Source organism: Cherax quadricarinatus, chromosome 16, assembly GCF_038502225.1.
Source record: "Cherax quadricarinatus isolate ZL_2023a chromosome 16, ASM3850222v1, whole genome shotgun sequence".
Lineage (NCBI taxonomy): Eukaryota > Metazoa > Arthropoda > Malacostraca > Decapoda > Parastacidae > Cherax > Cherax quadricarinatus.
Genome location: NC_091307.1, coordinates 11,021,007 through 11,040,607, shown reverse-complemented (window position 1 = coordinate 11,040,607; position 19,601 = coordinate 11,021,007). Strand labels below are relative to the sequence as shown.

Below are 19,601 nucleotides of genomic sequence, written 5' to 3'. Positions count from 1 at the left end.
AGAGAGAGAGAAAGAGAAAGAGAAAGAGAGAAAGAGAAAAAGAGAGAAAGAGAAAAAGAGAGAAAGAGAAAGAGAGAGAGAAAGAGAAAGAGAGAAAGAGAAAGAGAGAGAAAGAGAGAGAAAGAGAGAGAAAGAGAAAGAGAGAGAGAAAGAGAGAGAGAAAGAGAGAGAAAGAGAGAAAGAAAGAAAGAGAGAGAGAAAGAGAGCCAAAGTACGAACAGCAGGGACACATCTGTCAGAACTGGTAGAGGACGGGGCAGAGGACGTGGAAGAGGACGTGGAGGAGGAAGACATCTACAGCCGTCTCGTCCTCCACTAACACAGTTCCAGCGGCAGAATCTGAGGACAAATCTGCAAAACACAGGAGGTGCAACAAATCCTCGTCCACCCTCCCAGGCACCTAGGCTGTGCTCTCGCTGTCACCGGAAGGGGCACACTGCCAACAACTGCCTGCGAGATACCAGGTGTAATTACGGCGCGCATAACGGAGATAAAACACCTCAATTATTGGGAGCGCTTGAGGTTCCTAAACCTGTATTCCCTGGAACGCAGGAGGGAGAGATACATGATTATATACACCTGGAAAATCCTAGAGGGACTAGTACCGAACTTGCACACGAAAATCACTCACTACGAAAGCAAAAGACTTGGCAGACGTTTATGCACCATCCCCAATGAAAAGCAGGGGTGTCACTAGCACGTTAAGAGACCATACAATAAGTGTCAGGGGCCCGAGACTGTTCAACTGCCTCCCAGCACACATAAGGGGGATTACCAACAGACCCCCTGGCAGTCTTCAAGCTGGCACTGACAAGCACCCTAAAGTCAGTTCCTGATCAGCCGGGCTGTGGCTCAGACGTTGGTTTGGCGTGGCAGCCAGCAGCAACAGCCTGGCTGATCAGGCCTGATCCACCAGAGGCCTGGTCACAGATCGGGCCGCCGCTTGACCCCGAACTCTCCACAAACCCAGGTAAACTGCTACAAGAAAGGACATCAGGAGGACCAGTGTCGGAAGAAAAAGGAACTTGACAGACAGAGCCACCTGTTTAGAGACCTGTTCTCAGAACAAACAAGCAGGATCTCTGAATTGGTGAACACTCTCACACGTCACCCACTTAGCTACTCCTATCCCAGCCCAGCAGGTGGGATTGTGCCTTATACAAGACCTCAGACCTACATCCCTGCAGCTGCCTCAGTACCCTACCTCTCTCAAGGGCAGGCACCTTACATTCCCTACACACCCACCACCTCAAGCTGACCACTTCATCATGAGGAGACAATCTATCAGCATCCTGTCGGCCAACATTAGAGCTCACACATAGTTTTGTGAACACTCGACGTCCCGACATGATAGCTGTTGTTGAAACATTTTTGGATGACAGGACTCCAGAAAATTTTGCAAGAATTGCTGGCTACACCTCATGGATGAGAAGAGACAGGCAAGGGCAAGGAGGAGGTGTTGCTGTGTGCTTCTCTAAAAGTGTTCATGCCCAGCACATTGATGTTGCCACCCCTACACATCTTGAAAATGATGTTCTTCAAGCTCTGTATAAACACTAGTACCTCTGTACTAGCATGTGCAATGTACAGACCTCAGTGGCAACATGCAGACCCTATCAACTTCCTAATGGAAAATATTGACTCCCTTCTGCTACAACACAATTGTCAACATATTATAACTGTTGGTGACCTCAACCAGCACCTTATACAGAGGGACTTTGATGACCTTCTTGCAGTGTTTGACATGAGAAACTTTGTTGATTTCCCTACTCATATCTCTGGCCCTCCTCCCTTGACCCAGTAGTGAGTGATCTGGCAGAAGGCATAGTCACTTGTCAACCCTCGGCTACATTGGATCGCCTGACCACAAGGCTGTTTTTACGACACTTAAGATCCCAACAGAACGAGGTGAGGAGTCCACACGCACAACCTGGCTATGGGAAAGAGGTATTTGGACCAGCTCCCTTTGCTCTGAGCTCGCCACCACCGACTGGAATGCTTCTTCCAAGGGGATGTTGACAACCAAGTGAAAGCCTTCACTGGACACATCCTTAATCTACAACAAGAACACATTCCTCACCGGCAATATGTGACGGTTTCACAGATCAGCCTTGGTTTGGGTTGTAGAGAGGCTGCTACTGGTAAGTACAAAGCATGACGAAGGTATAAGAGACATCCTACCACCTATAACAGGAACTTGCACATGCAAGCCTGTAGGCATATGGGTGATGTTCAAAAGTGGGCCATTGCTAAATGGGAGGTGGACACTAAAAGAAAGTTAGCATCAGGTAGGGTAGGCTCCAAAACCTGGTGGTCCCTGGTCAAGGACAGACAAGGTTATCTGCCTGATGAACTTATTCCACCTCTAAATCGACAGGATGGGACCACCTCTACTAGTAGTCAAGAGAAGGCGGACCTCTTTGCTGAACACTTTGCTACCAAAATGCAAGTTCCTGATCCAGCAAGGGACCCTCCTTGGCTAGCTGCAAGAACTGTGTCAAAACTGTCAGTGGTGACAATAAGGCAGGAGGAGGTGCATTTCCTTCTTAAATCGCTTGACCAAGAAAAGGCTGTGGGCCCAGACAAGTTGAGCCAAAGATTGTTGAGAAGATGTGCAGACCAGCTAGCAGCACCTCTAACTCGCATCTTTCAGCACTGCCTAGTACAGTGTAAATGGCCCTCTCTATGGAAAGAGGCAAATGTAGTCCCTGTTCACAAAAAGAAGAGCAGAGCAGAAATCAGCAACTACAGACCACTGTCACTCTGTCAATCACTGGTAAGATCCTTGAGACAATAATCTCAAGACAAATGACAGAGTTTTTTGACTACCACTCACTACTTTGTGATCGCCAATATGGCTTCAGGAAAGGTTACTCTGCTGCTGATCTGTTGTCAAACCTCTCCACTAAGTGGCACCAGTCACTGGATGAATCCAAAGTCAGCTGTGTGGTAGCACTGGACATTGCTGGCACTTTCGACCAGGTGTGGCACCAGGGCCTCTTAGCAAAACTTCAAGCACTGGGAATTGCAGGCTCTACACTATGTCTCCTCAGTGATTACCTTCATGGTAGATCTCTAAGTGTAGTCCTCAATGGAACGGAATCAGCAAGGCATCCTATTGGGGCAAGTGTTCCACAAGGAAGCGTGCTGGGTCCATTGTTATGGAATGTCTACTTCAACGACCTTCTTCATCTCATCCCAGAATCACATGCATATGTAGACGACTGTACACTGACATTCACTTATCCAAGAGAAGAAATGCCAGCTGCTCTAAGCTACATCAATCACCAGCTGAGAGCTATATCAGCTTGGGGAAATAGATGGCAAGTAACATCTGCACCTCAGAAAATGCAAATGATGATCGTCTCTAGGCACCATGATGGTAATGCTGGTGCAGTAGTAAGGATGAATGGGAGGATGTTGGCACCTGGAGAAGAAGTTGATATCCTTGGGGTGAAATCTGACTCCAAACTAACCATGAAGAACCATGTTGTAAATCTTGCAAACAAGGCAGCCAGGAAGCTTACAGCACTTCAGCGTGATCTCGCATCTGCTTGACAGTAGGGGTTGCAAGATCCTGCACGAGGCACAAGTACGCTCCACACCTTGAGTATGCTCCACTTTCTTGGTTTGCCTGCCCCCTCTCATCTGCGACTGCTTGACAGAGTAGAGAACAGAGCAAGACGCCTCATCCCCATTCTCGCCTGGACCCATCCTGGATAGATCTGTCATTTCAGCAGAGCCTTCAACATAGGAGGGATGTGGGTGGCCTTACTATTATGTACAAGGCCAATATTGTCAAAATACCACACTTGGATCCACTTCGAGGACAGCGTGAAACAAGCTTTTATGCCACAAGACGGGCAGAAAGCAGCAACTTCACTCTGGCTGTACCCTTCTCCAGAACATCACTCCATCTGAGATCATACATACCCAGGATGACTAGAGTATGGAACACATTCATACAGCATGATGATGTCAACGAGATAAAGTCAGTTGATCAAATGAAAATGCTGGCCCACAGATGGCTCCAACTTCATCCTGTTTCCTACTTGTATGTCTCATAACAATAACAATGCTTTCAAATGAGCTGATGTAGGTAATAGCCTTAGCTTGCCAATAAAGTTAGGAATCCTTAACCTGTAAATAGCTGTCAATAAAGCTAGGGATCCTTAACCTTGTCAAACCCTGTGTATAAAGAAAGAAAGAAAGAAAGAGAAAGAGAGAAAGAAAGAGAGAGAAAGAAAGAAAGAAAGAGAGAGAAAGAAAGAGAGAGAAAGAGAGAGAAAGAGAGAGAAAGAGAGAGAGAAAGAGACAGAAAGAGAGAGAGAGAGAGAGAGAGAGAGAGAGAGAGAGAGAGAGAGAGAGAGAGAGAGAGAGAGAGAGAGAAAGAGAGAAAGAGAAAGAGAAAGAAAGAAAGAGAGAAAGAGAAAGAGAGAAAGAGAAAGAGAAAGAGAGAGAGAAAGAGAAAGAGAGAGAAAGAGAAAGAGAGAGAGAGAGAGAGAGAGAGAGAGAGAGAGAGAGAGAGAGAGAGAGAGAGAGAGAGAGAGAGAGAGAGAGAGAGAGAGAGAGAGAGAGAGAGAGAGAGAGAGAGAGAGAGAGAGAGAGAGAGAGAGAGAGAGAGAGAGAGAAACCTTCTTCATCTCATCCCAGAATCACATGCATATGCAGACGACTGCACACTGACATTCACTTATCCAAGAAAAGAAATGCCAGCTGCTCTAAGCTACATCAATCACCAGCTGAGAGCTATATCAGCTTGGGGAAATAGATGGCAAGTAACATTTGCACCTCAGAAAATGCAAATGATGATCGTCTCTAGGCACCATGATGGTAATGCTGGTGCAGTATTAAGGATGAATGGGAGGGTGTTGGCACCTGGAGAAGAAGTTGATATCCTTGGGGTGAAATTTGACTCCAAACTAACCATGAAGAACCATATTGTAAATCTTGCAAACAAGGCAGCCAGGAAGCTTACAGCACTTCGCCGTATCTTGCATCTACTTGACAGTAGGGGTTGCAAGATTCTGTACGAGGCACAAGTACGCTCACACCTTGAGTATGCTCCACTTTCTTGGTTTGCCTGCCCCCCCCCCCTCATCTGCGACTGCTTGACAGAGTAGAGAACAGAGCAAGACGTCTCATCTCTCGCCTGGACCCATCCTGGATAGATCTGTCATTTCAGCAGAGCCTTCAACATAGGAGAGATGTGGGTGGCCTTACTGTTATGTACAAGGCCAATATTATCAAAGTACCACACTTGGATCCACTTCGAGGACAGCGAGAAACAAGCTTTTATGCCACAAGACGGGCAGAAAGCAGCAACTTCACTCTGGCTGTACCCTTCTCCAGAACATCACTCCATCTGAGATCCTATATACCCAGGATGACTCGAGTATGGAACACATTCATACAGCATAATGATGTCAACGAGATAAAGTCAGTTGATCAAATGAAAATGCTGGCCCACAGATGGCTCCAACTTCATCCTGTTCCCTACTTGTATGTCTCATAACAATAAAAATGCTTTCAAATGAGCTGATGTAGGTAACAGCTCTTAGCTTGCCAATAAAGTTAGGAATCCTTAACCTGTAAATAGCTTGTCAATAAAGCTAGGGATCCTTAACCTTGTCAAACCCTGTGTAAAAAAAAAGAGAGAAAAAGAAAGAAAGAGAGAGAGAGAAGGAAAGAGAGAAAGAAAGAAAAAGAAAGAGATAGAGAGCAAGAGAGCAAGAGTGAGAGAGTGAGCGTGAGTGAGCGAGCGAGAGTGAGAGCAAGAACAAGAGCGAGAGAGAGAGAAAGAGCAAGAGAGCGAGCGTTCATGCGTGTGTGCGTGCATGTGTCTTTTTTTTTTCCTGAAGTGACAGTTGGATATGCTCGAAAAAGATACTCACTTTCTCCTTCACGGTGCCCTTGTATGATTCAACCTGAAAAGTTGAAACATTATCTTCAGTTGAATAAAATTAAGAGTAAAATAAAATAAATCTTAGAACATTATTTTCACTCAGCAATGTATGGTATAACATAAAATTTTCAGTAATTTTAATATGAATATGAAATTTTTAATATATATTCACTCAACCCTTAACCCGTAAACGGTCCAAGCAGATCTATGTTCACATGTGTAGTGCTACAAAAGTAGATCTACGTTTTTTTACATATTTTCAAATATATATATAAAAAAAAGTAGATCTAAGTTTTTTTACACATTTTCTAATGTAAAAAACAAAAAGATCTACTTTTTTTACATACTTTCAAATGTTGAAATAACGTATATATACGTTTGGACCATTTACGGGTTAAACTGTCCAAACGTAGATCTTCGCTCACGTAGCACTCCAAACATAGATCTACATTTTTTACATGCTTTATGGAGAAAATGAAGGTCGGAGTGCTACGTGCGAAAACGTAGATCTACGTTTGGACAGTTGAAGGATTAAATACAAATAATAATAATAATACAAAATTAAAATATACAAGAAATATTTCTGATTTACGCTTTTTTATTTCTCAGTAACCAAGTGATTAATACAATACTAGAGTAGTTTTTGTCCAAAGCAATTAAATTTAAATATATGGGAGAACTCTTTGCCAATACAGGCTCTCCTCACTTAACAACGGAGTTCTGTTCCTGAGACCTCGTCTGTAAATGAAATCATTGCTAAGTGAGGAGCATACTACAATGGTATTGTTTTAACGTCACCTTTGCACCATTTAAATGAGTAAGTCACTATGTGAGGAGAGGCTGTACAAAAAAATATTGAAGATTTGACTAGCAGGTTGACTAACATCAGTGATATCACTGGCCTTAATGCATATACAGTAACTTGTTACAGTGAAAATAGTGCTATCAGTAATGCTCAGAAATGTTGGGTACAAGGCCAGTAATTTATTAGGTAACCATCTGGATAAAACCTCAAATTAACTATTTTGTAGCTAGTTCAGCTCACAACCAAAAATACCCTGGTCAAATCCTGAGCAGGAAGTGATATATGGGCAAGCCTCCTAACACTTGCTTTCTGTTACTTAGCAGTAAATAAATACCTAGGAGTTAGTCTCAGGAAGGACTAAAAAAAGATACTGATGGAAATGAACCATACTGACTGACTGAGTTATCCTGGGTTATTAGCCCTCTGGGCTTATTAATCTGAATAAATTCACCCTCTTACTGGAGCCTCAGTAAGCTATGAGCTTCCCATTCTTAATACATCTGTATTAATACAGCTGTGTTATACAAGTACAGTATACCTTTGATGGGTTTCAAGAATTTTCCTACTTTTGCAGCCCAGTCGTGGGCTAGGCTTGTCTGGTGTTTCCCTGATCAAAGCAGACTGTTGTTGCTGGTAGCCTCTTAATTATAATTTTATTTCAACATGATACAATGTTCATACAGAAGTGGGTGTCAACTAGGTGTACATACAGAAAGCCCCTGGTATGAAGAAAATTGTGGGCAAACTTAAGCCTATCTTAGGATTAAAAAAGCAATAATTAATTGATTGCTTATATATACGGTCTGTGAGGCGCTAACCAGACTGAGAGTCAAAGATCAAAATTAATTTTTCATGAGAGAGCCACAGAATTTGGTCAACACAAGCATATCTGATATTATCCTGACGCCAAATGATTTCAAACAGGCGATAAAGGACATGCCCATGCACTCTGCCCCAGGGCCAGACTCGAGGAACTCCGTGTTCATCAAGAGCTGCAAGAAGCCCCTATCACGAGCTTTTACCATCCTATGGAGAGGGAGCATGGACACGGGGGTCGTCCCACAGTTACTAAAAACAACAGACATAGCCCCACTCCATAAAGGGGGCAGTAAAGCAACAGCAAAGAACTAAAGACTGAAAGCACTAACATCCCATATCATAAAAATCTTTGAAAGGGTCCAAGAAGCAAGATCGCCACCCATCTAGATACCCATCAATTACACAACCCAGGGCAACATGGGTTTAGAGCAGGTCACTCCTGTCTGTCTCAGCTACTGGATCACTACGACAAGGTCCTAGATGCACTAGAAGCCAAAAAGAATGCAGATGTAATATATACAGACTTTGCAAAAGCCTTCGACAAGTGAGATCATGGTGTAATAGCGCACAAAATGCATGCTAAAGGAATAACATTATTATTATTATAATCAAAAAGAAGTGCTAGGCCACAAGGGCTATACAGTAAAGGAATAACAGGAAAAGTTGGTAGATGGATCTATAATTTCCTCACAAACAGAACACAAAGAGGAGTAGTCAACAGAGTAAAGTCTGAGGCGGCTACGGTGAAAAGCTCTGTTCCACAAGGCACAGTACTCGCTCCCATCTTGTTCCTCATCCTCATATCCGACATAGACAAGGATGTCAGCCACAGCACCGTGTCTTCCTTTGCAGATGACACCCGAATCTGCATGACAGTGTCTTCCATTGCAGACACTGCAAGGCTCCAGGCGGACATCAACAAAATCTTTCAGTGGGCTGCAGAAAACAATATGAAGTTCAACGATGAGAAATTTCAATTACTCCGATATGGTAAACATGAGGAAATTAAAACGTCATCAGAGTACAAAACAAATTCCTTCCACAAAACAGAGTGAAAAACCAATGTCAAAGACCTGGGAGTGATCATGTCGGAGGATCTCACCTTCAAGGACCATAACATTTTATTAATTGCATCTGCTAGAAAAATGACAGGATGGATAATGAAAACCTTCAAAACTAGGGATGCCAAGCCCATGATGACACTCTTCAGGTCGCTTGTTCTATCTAGACTGGAATATTGCTGCACACTAACAGCACCTTTCAAGGCAGGTAAAATTGCTGACCTAGAAAATGTACAGAGAACATTCACGGCATACATAACGGAGATAAAACACCTCAATTACTGGGAGCGCTTGAAGTTCCTGAACCTGTACTCCCTGGAACGCAGGCAGGAGAGATACACGATTATATACACCTGGAAAATCCTAGAGGGACTAGTACCGAACTTGCACATGAAAATCACTCACAACGAAAGCAAAAGACTTAGCAGACGATGCAACATACCCCCAATGAAAAGCAGGGGTGTCACTAGCACGTTAAGAGACAATACAATAAGTGTCAGGGGCCCGAGACTGTTCAACTGCCTCCCAGCATACATAAGGGGGATTACCAATAGACCCCTGGCTGTCTTCAAGCAGGCACTGGACAAGCACCTAAAGTCGGTACCTGACCAGCCGGGCTGTGGCTCGTACGTTGGATTGCGTGCAGCCAGCAGTAACAGCCTGGTTGATCAGGATCTGATCCACCATGAGGCCTGGTCACAGACCGGGCCGCAGGGCGTTGACCCCCAGAACTCTCTCCAGGTAAACTCCAGGTAAGGGATCATAAACTATAAATTTAGAAATTACAAGGAATACATGAGAACTGCTTAGCTTAGTAATACATTTTATAACTCATTTATCAAATTAAGGATTACAGGTTAGATTATGATTAACCCTTAAACGGTCCAAAGAGATTGACGTTCAAATTCGTAGTGCTACAAAAGTAGATCTACTTTTTTTTACATATTTTCAAATATAACAAAAAAAAAAAAATGTAGATAAAAGTTTTTTTACACGTTTTCAAATGTAAAACAAAAAAGAAGATTTACATTTTTTTACATACTTTCAGATGTTGAAAAAACGTATATATACGTTTGGACCATTTAAGGGTTAATGGTAATGATATGAATATACAGCCTTTAATGTGTTTGCAGTTGAGAGACTTCATTAACATATGAATACATTTTTTAACACATTTGTCATATTAATTCTTGTAAGGTTTACAGGTAATGAGAATAAGAATATATAATTTTTCTTATGCTTATGGTAATGAGAATAAGAATATATAGTTTTTCATGTTTGTGGTTGAGAGAATTGTTTAGCATATTAACCCTTTCAGGGTCCGTCCCGTAGATCTACGGCTTTGCGTTCAGGGTCCAAACCGTAGATCTACGTCATGAGCTCAGCTCACTCTGATAAACTGTGAGTGGTACACTTGGGCCTAGATATGAGAGAATACATCTATGTGGTATGTGTGCACCACATAAAACAAATCCTGCAGCACACTGTGTATAATAAGAGAAAAAAACTGAAACCAAGATTTTCGATTAAAACAGCAACTTTGCAGTGTTTTTTCGTATGTTTTTTATAGTTGTATTTGCAATTTCTTGGTCTCATTTGATAGAATGGAAGACATATTACAGAAATAGAGATGATTTTGATTGGTTTTAGCACTGGAAATGGCTTGAAACTGAGCTCAAAGTAGCGGAAATGTTAAATTTTTGCCGATGTTCAAGAGTAAACAAACGACCTCACACGTCTAATACACGCCAGCTGGTGGGTCTAATATACATTCACAAATGTGGTGATGATATTTATACAATTATTACAATATTGCATAACAGTAAATCTTCTATTTTTTGGTGTGAATAAAAATTCATTATGTGAATAAAAAATCAAAATGGGATTTATTTGTAAAGCCTCAAAACGTAACTAATGAACTGAGGAAATGTTAGTTTAGTGCCAGGAATGCCTACATTGTTTATTCTGGACGCTATTTTGAAATTGGAATATTTTGAACTTTGTGTTAAATTGGCCAAATTACCAATTTCCGATCACTTTATTTTGTAGTTGAAACAGTTGACTTGGCGATTTCTTGTGCTCAATCGATAGAATAGAAGTAATACTAGTAAAATAGCTAAGAATTTGGTCGACTGGAATGATGTAATTGGCCTAAAATGGAAGTCAAAGTCGGCAAAATCACCAATTCATAAATATCGCTGGCACATCAAAATTCGCGAGAGCATAATTTCGTCAATTTTCCATCAAATTTCGTACTTTTTGCTTTATTACCTTCACAAAAAGATTCTCTACCATTTCATAAGAAAACAAAAAAATTTTTTTTGGAAAATTCTTGGACACTGGGGCACCACTTCACATTTTGGCCTTGGACCCTGAAGGGGTTAAAACATTTATCATATTTAGCAGTTGTTAAGATATCTAGTTATATGTCTATGGGTTCTGCTGCAGCTATCAAGGAAGTGCTTCAAGTCAGGATTAATGTTAGAATTTACTGTTCTGTATATATAGGTGCACAGTAAAAAATGTTTTGTATAGTAAGTAGGTTTAGGTCTTTGAAGAGTGGGGGTGTGTGTTGTCTGGCAGTAGACTAAGTATTCATTAATACTGCAGCCTTTTGCTGTTATTGGTTTGAGGCGATTAGTTGTAGTGGATCCCCAGGCACAATAAGCACAGGAGAGATAGGGGTATATAAGTGTGTAGTATACTGTAAGTAGTTCTGTTTGGGGTACACAATAATGTCTTGGAGATGATGCCAACTGTTTTGGACACTTTTTTTTTTGTAATGTGTTGGATGTGGGTGTTGAATTTCAAGTTGTTATCCTGGCTCACATATCCATCACAGCTTGGTTAATCCAGCACATACCAGGAGCATACTATAATGGCAGTGAGTCTGTGTCAACCATCTTTGATACTGTTTTAATATCACCTTTGCACCATTTATAACATTTCTGGTATATTTTTAAATATTTATACAGTAGCGTACTGTATATTGAAATAAACAGAATAGGGGAAATCAGCTCTAATATACATTATTTAGGTATGAATACTGGTCAGAGAGCCCATTGTAAGTCCGAGGCATCGGTGAACAAGTACGATGCCAAGTGAGGAGAGGCTGTACTCTAAGCAAGAGCCCAAGTAATTTGAATAGTGTTACCAATGGCAGTATTTCCCTTCATTTGAAAATTCTCGTTGTCTACCTCATCATTTTCCTCTCCAATATATCTGAAATGCGTAGGGAGACACTGGTCAGAGAAATAGCAAGCATCGAACTTAACCTAAAGGAATCTTATAGGAGTCAGGAATCGCGGGAAGAACTAAAAGCCATAAATGAAATCGAAAGAAACCCAAAGTATTTCTTCTCCTATGCCAAATCAAAGTCGAGAACAACGTCCAGTATTGGGCCCCTACTTAAACAAGATGGGTCCTACACAGATGACAGCAAGGAAATGAGTGAGCTACTCAAGTCCCAATATGATTCAGTTTTTAGCAAGCCGCTAACCAGACTGAGAGTCGAAGATCAAAATGAATTTTTTATGAGAAAGCCACAAAATTTGATTAACACAAGCCTATCCGATGTTATCCTGATGCCAAATGACTTCGAACAGGCGATAAATGACATGCCCATGCACTCTGCCCCAGGGCCAGACTCATGGAACTCCGTGTTCATCAAGAACTGCAAGAAGCCCCTATCACGAGCCTTTTCCATCCTATGGAGAGGGAGCATGGACACGGGGGTCGTACCACAGTTACTAAAAACAACAGACATAGCCCCACTCCACAAAGGGGGCAATAAAACAACAGCAAAGAACTACAGACCGATAGCACTAACATCCCATATCATAAAAATCTTTGAAAGGGTCCTAAGAAGCAAGATCACCACCCATCTAGAAACCCATCAGTTACACAACCCAGGGCAACATGGGTTTAGAACAGGTCGCTCCTGTCTGTCTCAACTATTGGATCACTACGACAAGGTCCTAAATGCACTAGAAGACAAAAAGAATGCAGATGTAATATATACAGACTTTGCAAAAGCCTTCGACAAGTGTGACCATGGCGTAATAGCGCACAAAATGCGTGCTAAAGGAATAACAGGAAAAGTCGGTCGATGGATCTATAATTTCCTCACTAACAGAACAGAGAGAGTAGTTGTCAACAGAGTAAAGTCTGAGGCAGCTACGGTGAAAAGCTCTGTTCCACAAGGCACAGTACTCGCTCCCATCTTGTTCCTCATCCTCATATCCGAAATAGACAAGGATGTCAGCCACAGCACCGTGTCTTCCTTTGCAGATGACACCCGAATCTGCATGACAGTGTCTTCCATTGCAGACACTGCAAGGCTCCAGGCGGACATCAACCAAATCTTTCAGTGGGCTGCAGAAAACAATATGAAGTTCAACGATGAGAAATTTCAATTACTCAGATATGGTAAACACGAGGAAATTAAATCTTCATCAGAGTACAAAACAAATTCTGGCCACAAAATAGAGCGAAACACCGTCAAAGACCCGGGAGTGATCATGTCGGAGGATCTCACCTTCAAGGACCATAACATTGTATCAATCGCATCTGCTAGAAAAATGACAGGATGGATAATGAGAACCTTCAAAACTAGGGAGGCCAAGCCCATGATGACACTCTTCAGGTCACTTGTTCTATCTAGGCTGGAATATTGCTGCACACTAACAGCACCTTTCAAGGCAGGTGAAATTGCTGACCTAGAAAATGCAGAGAACCTTCACGGCACCCATAACGGAGATAAAACACCTCAATTACTGGGAGCGCTTGAGGTTCCTAAACCTGTATTCCCTGGAACGCAGGCGGGAGAGATACATGATTATATACACCTGGAAAATCCTAGAGGGACTAGTACCGAACTTGCACACGAAAATCACTCACTACGAAAGCAAAAGACTTGGCAGACGATGCAACATCCCCCCAATGAAAAGCAGGGGTGTCACTAGCACGTTAAGAGACCATACAATAAGTGTCAGGGGCCCGAGACTGTTCAACTGCCTCCCAGCATACATAAGGGGGATTACCAACAGACCCCTGGCAATCTTCAAGCTGGCACTGGACAAGCACCTAAAGTCGGTTCCTGACCAGCCGGGCTGTGGCTCGTACGTTGGTTTGCATGCAGCCAGCAGCAACAGCCTGGTTGATCAGGCTCTGATCCACCAGGAGGCCTGGTCACAGACCGGGCCGCGGGGGCGTTGACCCCCGGAACTCTCTCCAGGTAAACTCCAGGTAAATAATTTTTTCATATAATAAGGGGTCATTTTCCTATTACTCTTATTTTAAACTGTCAATGTAAAATGTTGCTTTGGTATATCTATAATGACTATGTAATTTGCAACTAATAAAGGTGAAAAACTTCTGTCTTTTTTAGTTATCTTAGGTAATTACACATCTGTTACTATATATGATAATTGTAATCACCTACATTTTGATAACTGTCCTTATGTGTAACTGTACCTAAATAAACTAATTTACTTACACAGTCCAAGTAGTAGCACCTTCAACTTGCATCTTAATGCTTTGGGTTCAATCCCATCACAGGTTTAAACACAGGGAATGTGTCCTTATATCTGTTGTCTCCATTCACCTACCAATAAGTAGGTACCTGTTGTAGGTGACTATTTTGAGTTAATAAGTTCATTTAGGTACAGTTACACATAAGTACAATTATCATACATAGTTTAACATATGTGTAAATTACCTAAGATAACCCAAAATAGTCAGTGATATATTTCCATTGGGTCCTTGATGTTACATCCTGGGGAAGATGATCAAAGGATCCTAATGTAAATAAAATAGACATATTGTGTTATCCTGGATTACTAATCTTCTAGGGTCTAGATTAATAATCTAAGTAAAATCTTCTCTGTAAGCTGCATAACTAACCTTAAATAACTTAATTAACAACATACAAAACTAGAAATTGGGGTGAGAAGTTTGTTAATTGTAAGTTAAGAGCTGGACCAATACTTTATAATGCATACAATACTTTGAAATAAATTTCCAAACTAGTGCATTATTAAACATTTTTGTATGGTGCTAAATAAATATTTGAGGTCTCTTCACACTAAAAATTTTAAATATGAAGCTAAAGTTTGTAGTTTGATTTTGGGTACATAACATATAAAACATTTATTACAATAATCTTGAGGCCATACAGTCATTATGGGCATATAAAAAGCTCATTATAGGATTTAACTTAGTATAACAAAACAGTAAAATAATGTGACACTCCCGTTTGGGTGATGTTTATATATTAACGTACCTCTGGTACTAGAGTATGGGAAACGAATTCAACTGTCTAATCAGTGTTAAATGAAAGTCCTAACAGCACTGTTAACAACAGTAGGAAATAATGCATCGTGATAAGCAGGATGTATTAAGGTTGCAAGTCAAAGGCTTCGTCGATATACCTCACATCTCATCATGCTGCAATATACTCCGAAGAAGCAGGGGCTTCAAATAACGCGTAGTACAAAACAATGAGCTCTATACTTATTTTACCTGGGGCAAAAATTCATCCATTTCAAGGTATGGCATCAACAGACTGCGAGGAGGTTTGTTTCGGTTTCCTTTCCTCCATAAATGACTGAATCGCTCGCGGCGAACTACAAACAAAAGTTTGATCCTTCAATATAAAGAATAAGATTTTGTATTATCCTGGATATTAGTGGAAAAAAAGGGTCTATACGGAATTAGGTATTTACAATGATAGACCGTTGAGGTACTTATACTTGTGAGGCGCACGTGTTACTAAGCGCTAAATTCAATTGAATATGACAGACACTGTAGCTCATGTCCAGCCGCTCAGTGCCATTATACTTACATTTGTTAATAATAAATATACTTCTGTAGGATGTAGCTAGTTTAGTGTCCTGAACATAGAAAAAAGTGATCTCTGTGCGACAAACTACATTCAGCATATATAAAAACAAAATATTTAAGATATATTTCCTGCTAGCAACTCCTTGAGAACGTAAGAAAGAAGGAGCGCTGCAGCAGGCATACTGGCCCATGCTATGCAGGTCTAACTCAAGTAAAACGACACAAGTGCAACTAATGTGACATTTTATTGTTTTCCACAATAAAATGTCGCATTAGTTGTGTCCTCTTACTTAACATATTGTCGGTAATTCTACCAACATTAATACAGGTCTAACTCACATCCACCCACACCCACTCATAGTAAGTAAGTAAGTAAGTTTATTCAGGTATACACAAATACAGTTACATAGAATTATCATACATAGCAGCATATGTGTAGAGAACCTAGGATAACCCAAAAAAGTCAGACAGAGTGACTTATTTCCATTGGGGTCCTTTTACCTTATTATTATAATATAAATTTTATAATATTTTCTTATTATTCTATAATGAAGATAACATCTTATTATCATACTAAAAAGACTATCTACTACACGAGGGTCATTAAGACTATCTACAATACGAGGGTCATTACTAGGAATAAGGTAAAATTTACACGTATGTTAGATAAAAAATAGAAAATCATTCCCCTCCCTTTCTGTAGCTACATTCATCAGACACCTTTTGGCACTCTTCTTGAACTGGTTCATGCTATGACTGGCTTTGACATGTGAGGGCAGTCTGTTCCATTCCTTTATTGCTGTACAATAAAAGGTGTTTGAAGCCTGGCCAATGACTGCTTGTCTAACCTATTTGTAAAGCTACACAAGGTTTGAGCTTCAATGACACTACTCGGGAGTTTGTTCCACTCACGTACAACTCTATTACCAAACAAATGCTTTCCTATATCCTTCCTAAATCTAAATTTTTCCAACTTGAACCCATTGCTGCGAGTCCTGTCTTGGTTAGATATTTTTAGCACGTTATTTACACAGTATTAGTAGTGACTTGAAAACAGATACAAGTTACAGACTGCAGTTACAAGTAACCGAAGAAGAAAAAGAGAAACAAAGAACAAAACATGAAATCTGTAGTGGACAGGATTATTATTATTTTGTTCTTGGGGAAGTGCTAACTCCATAAGAATCATAAAGCACCTAAGGAGAGAGAGGTAATCAGGTTTGATGGAAGGGAGAACGATTCCAATTCCTGCTTTCATGCTAAAGAGATTTTCTTCTCTCCTAAATACACTTTTCCTGTAATATCTGTTCTTTCATTTCCCTACATTTCCTATCTTCAAAATCTTAGCAATACTCTCCTTCCTCTTGACATCAAACTTTCACTAATATTGTTCATACTTCTGTTGCTGATGCTTCTGGTGTCTACTCTGTTTCTACTCTTCCTGTCCTCTCCAGTACTTAGGTGAAACTAGCCACTCTCTGACAAACTTAAAAAGCACAAATGTTCGCCTTAGTGACACTAACAGTGCTCTTTTCTGTCATGTCAGAGATCACAGCCATCCTATTAACGGGTCCTCTGTTAAAATTGTCTACATTTTTGCTAATTTTACTGTAAAAAACCTTAAGACGCCTATAACAATCGGTGCCATTTACCGGATACCTCACACAAACATCCCAAATTTCAGTGAGAAATTAAAGTCACTAATAACAAACAGACAAATGAATAAGCACCACCTTCTCTTAGCTGGAGACTTCAACATCAACCTTGGCTTACTAGATGATCAGCCTGTAACTGATTTCATCAACAATATGAACAACACACTTCTCATACCAACAATAACTAAACCAACCAGGCTCACTGAGACAAGTGCAACCATAATAGACCAGATATGGACCCATATACTAGCCCCCCTTAAATCAGGGATAATCACAGATAGCACTACAGACCACTACCCTACCTTCCTCCTGACAAACATTAGTAAACCACCACTTGAATACAACAAAGTCTCATTTAGACTCCATGACGAGGCCTCAGTAAGGAAGTTCACAGCTGACCTAGAGACTGTTGATTGGCCTACAGAATTCTCCAAGGCCAATGGTATTGATGACTGGACAGACATCTTTCTTAACAAATTACTTAGACTATACAACAAACATTGTCCTATAAAAACAAAACAGATCACAAACAAACGGCTTGGTTGCCCATGGCTAACCAGCACCATTCTGAAATCCATTGACAAGAAACACCAATATGAAAAGCAATATAGACAGGGCTTAATACACAAAGATACTCTTAAACACTATTCATCAGCTCTCACCAAAGTAATAAAAAAAGCCAAACAACTATACTACTCCAGTAGATTCACAGACACTAGAGGAGATATAAAAAAGACCTGGAAAACACTCTCTCAGATTCTAGGGACCCACAAACTGAGAAAAACCAAGAATATTGTCCTAACTAAACCTAATGAAACACCACTACATCCCACTGACACAGCTAACAAGATAAACGACTTCTTCTCAAACATAGGATCTAATCTCGCCAGTAAAATCCCACATACCAATGCCCATGCCGGGGACTACCTAGATGGAAATTTCCCTAATTCCTTCTATCTTGCACCAACTGAGCCCACGGAAGTCATTGAGATCATAAAGTCACTTAAAAATAACTCGGGGAATCTGTCTCATGTCCCACCATTACTGTACAAGCGAGCGGCCCATGTCCTTTCGGATGCTATTTCATTACTTTTTAACAAGTCAATAGAGACTAGCACCTTCCCGAAACTACTCAAGATGGCAAGGGTTACACCAATACATAAAGGTGGTGACCCTACAGACTTAAACAACTATAGGCCAATATCTAACTTACCATTGCTATCCAAAATCTTTGAGAAACTCGTGCACAGGAGACTGTATTCATTTATAACGGCTCAAAACATACTCAACCCCTGCCAGTTTGGATTCAGGAAAAATAAAAGCACTAATGATGCAATCATAAAAATGCTAGATCTGCTTTACACAGCATTGGAAAATAAGGAATATCCACTAGGAATTTTTGTTGACCTAAGAAAAGCTTTTGACACAGTAAACCACCAAATCCTACTCCACAAACTTGACCACTACGGTATAAGAGGCCATGCGCTTGCTTATTTCAAATCTTACATTACCAATAGGTATCAGTACGTCACCATTAAAGACACAGCATCAGCAACACGGCCACTTGATACTGGAGTTCCGCAGGGAAGTGTCCTTGGTCCCCTGCTCTTCCTCATATACATCAATGACTTTCCAAACGTATCCCAACACCTGAAACCCATTCTCTTTGCTGATGACACGACTTATGTCATCTCTCACCCTAATCTTGCCACCCTCAACACCATTGTGAATGAGGAGCTGATTAAAATATCGACTTGGATGACAGCCAATAAACTTACGCTTAACACTGACAAAACTTACTATATTATGTTTGGTAGCAGAGCAGGAGATGCACAAATTAACATTAAGATTGACAACACTCTAATTACCAGAAATAATGGGGGAAAATTCCTAGGCTTATACCTTGACAGCAACCTGAATTTCAGCACCCATATCCAGCATATAGCCAAAAAAGTATCCAAAACGGTTGGGATCCTCTCCAAGATACGATACTACGTGCCGCAAAATGCCCTTCTCACACTATACCACTCACTTATTTATCCATACCTCACCTATGCTATTTGTGCTTGGGGATCAACTGCAGCAACACACCTAAAGCCAATAATAACCCAACAAAAAGCTGCAGTAAGAATAATCACTAAATCCCATCCCTGGCAGCACACCCCCCCCCCACTCTTCAAAGATCTAAACTTACTCCCAGTTCAGTACATCCACACTTACTACTGTGCAATCTATATCTACAGGGCCTTAAACTCTAATATCAACCTTGACCTAAAACGCTTTCTTGATAGTTGTGACAGAACCCACAGGCATAACACCAGAAACAAACATCTCTACGACATTCCCCGTGTCCGACTAAACCTTTACAAAAATTCAATGTATGTCAAAGGCCCTAAAATCTGGAATACCCTACCTGAGAACTCTAGAACTGCAGACACCTTCATCACCTTCAAAACTACCATTAGAAAACATCTTATCTCCCTGATACACCCCGTCAACTAACTACACGAATA

At 40.9% G+C, this 19,601-nt stretch overlaps 1 protein-coding gene across 1 annotated transcript in view; it reads right to left on the bottom strand.

Moving 5' to 3' along the window:
• Positions 1 to 15,348, bottom strand: part of REG (proteasome regulator gamma) — a 67,793-nt gene extending 52,445 nt beyond the window's left edge. The window contains exons 1-2 of the mRNA XM_070085403.1: positions 15,113 to 15,348; positions 5,895 to 5,927 (exon numbers count right to left, since the gene is read on the bottom strand). Coding sequence (XP_069941504.1) covers positions 5,895 to 5,927; positions 15,113 to 15,148 — 69 coding nt within the window. The 5' untranslated portion in view covers positions 15,149 to 15,348. The remainder of the gene's footprint in view (positions 1 to 5,894; positions 5,928 to 15,112) is intronic.
• Between the last annotated feature and the right edge of the window lie 4,253 nt (positions 15,349 to 19,601).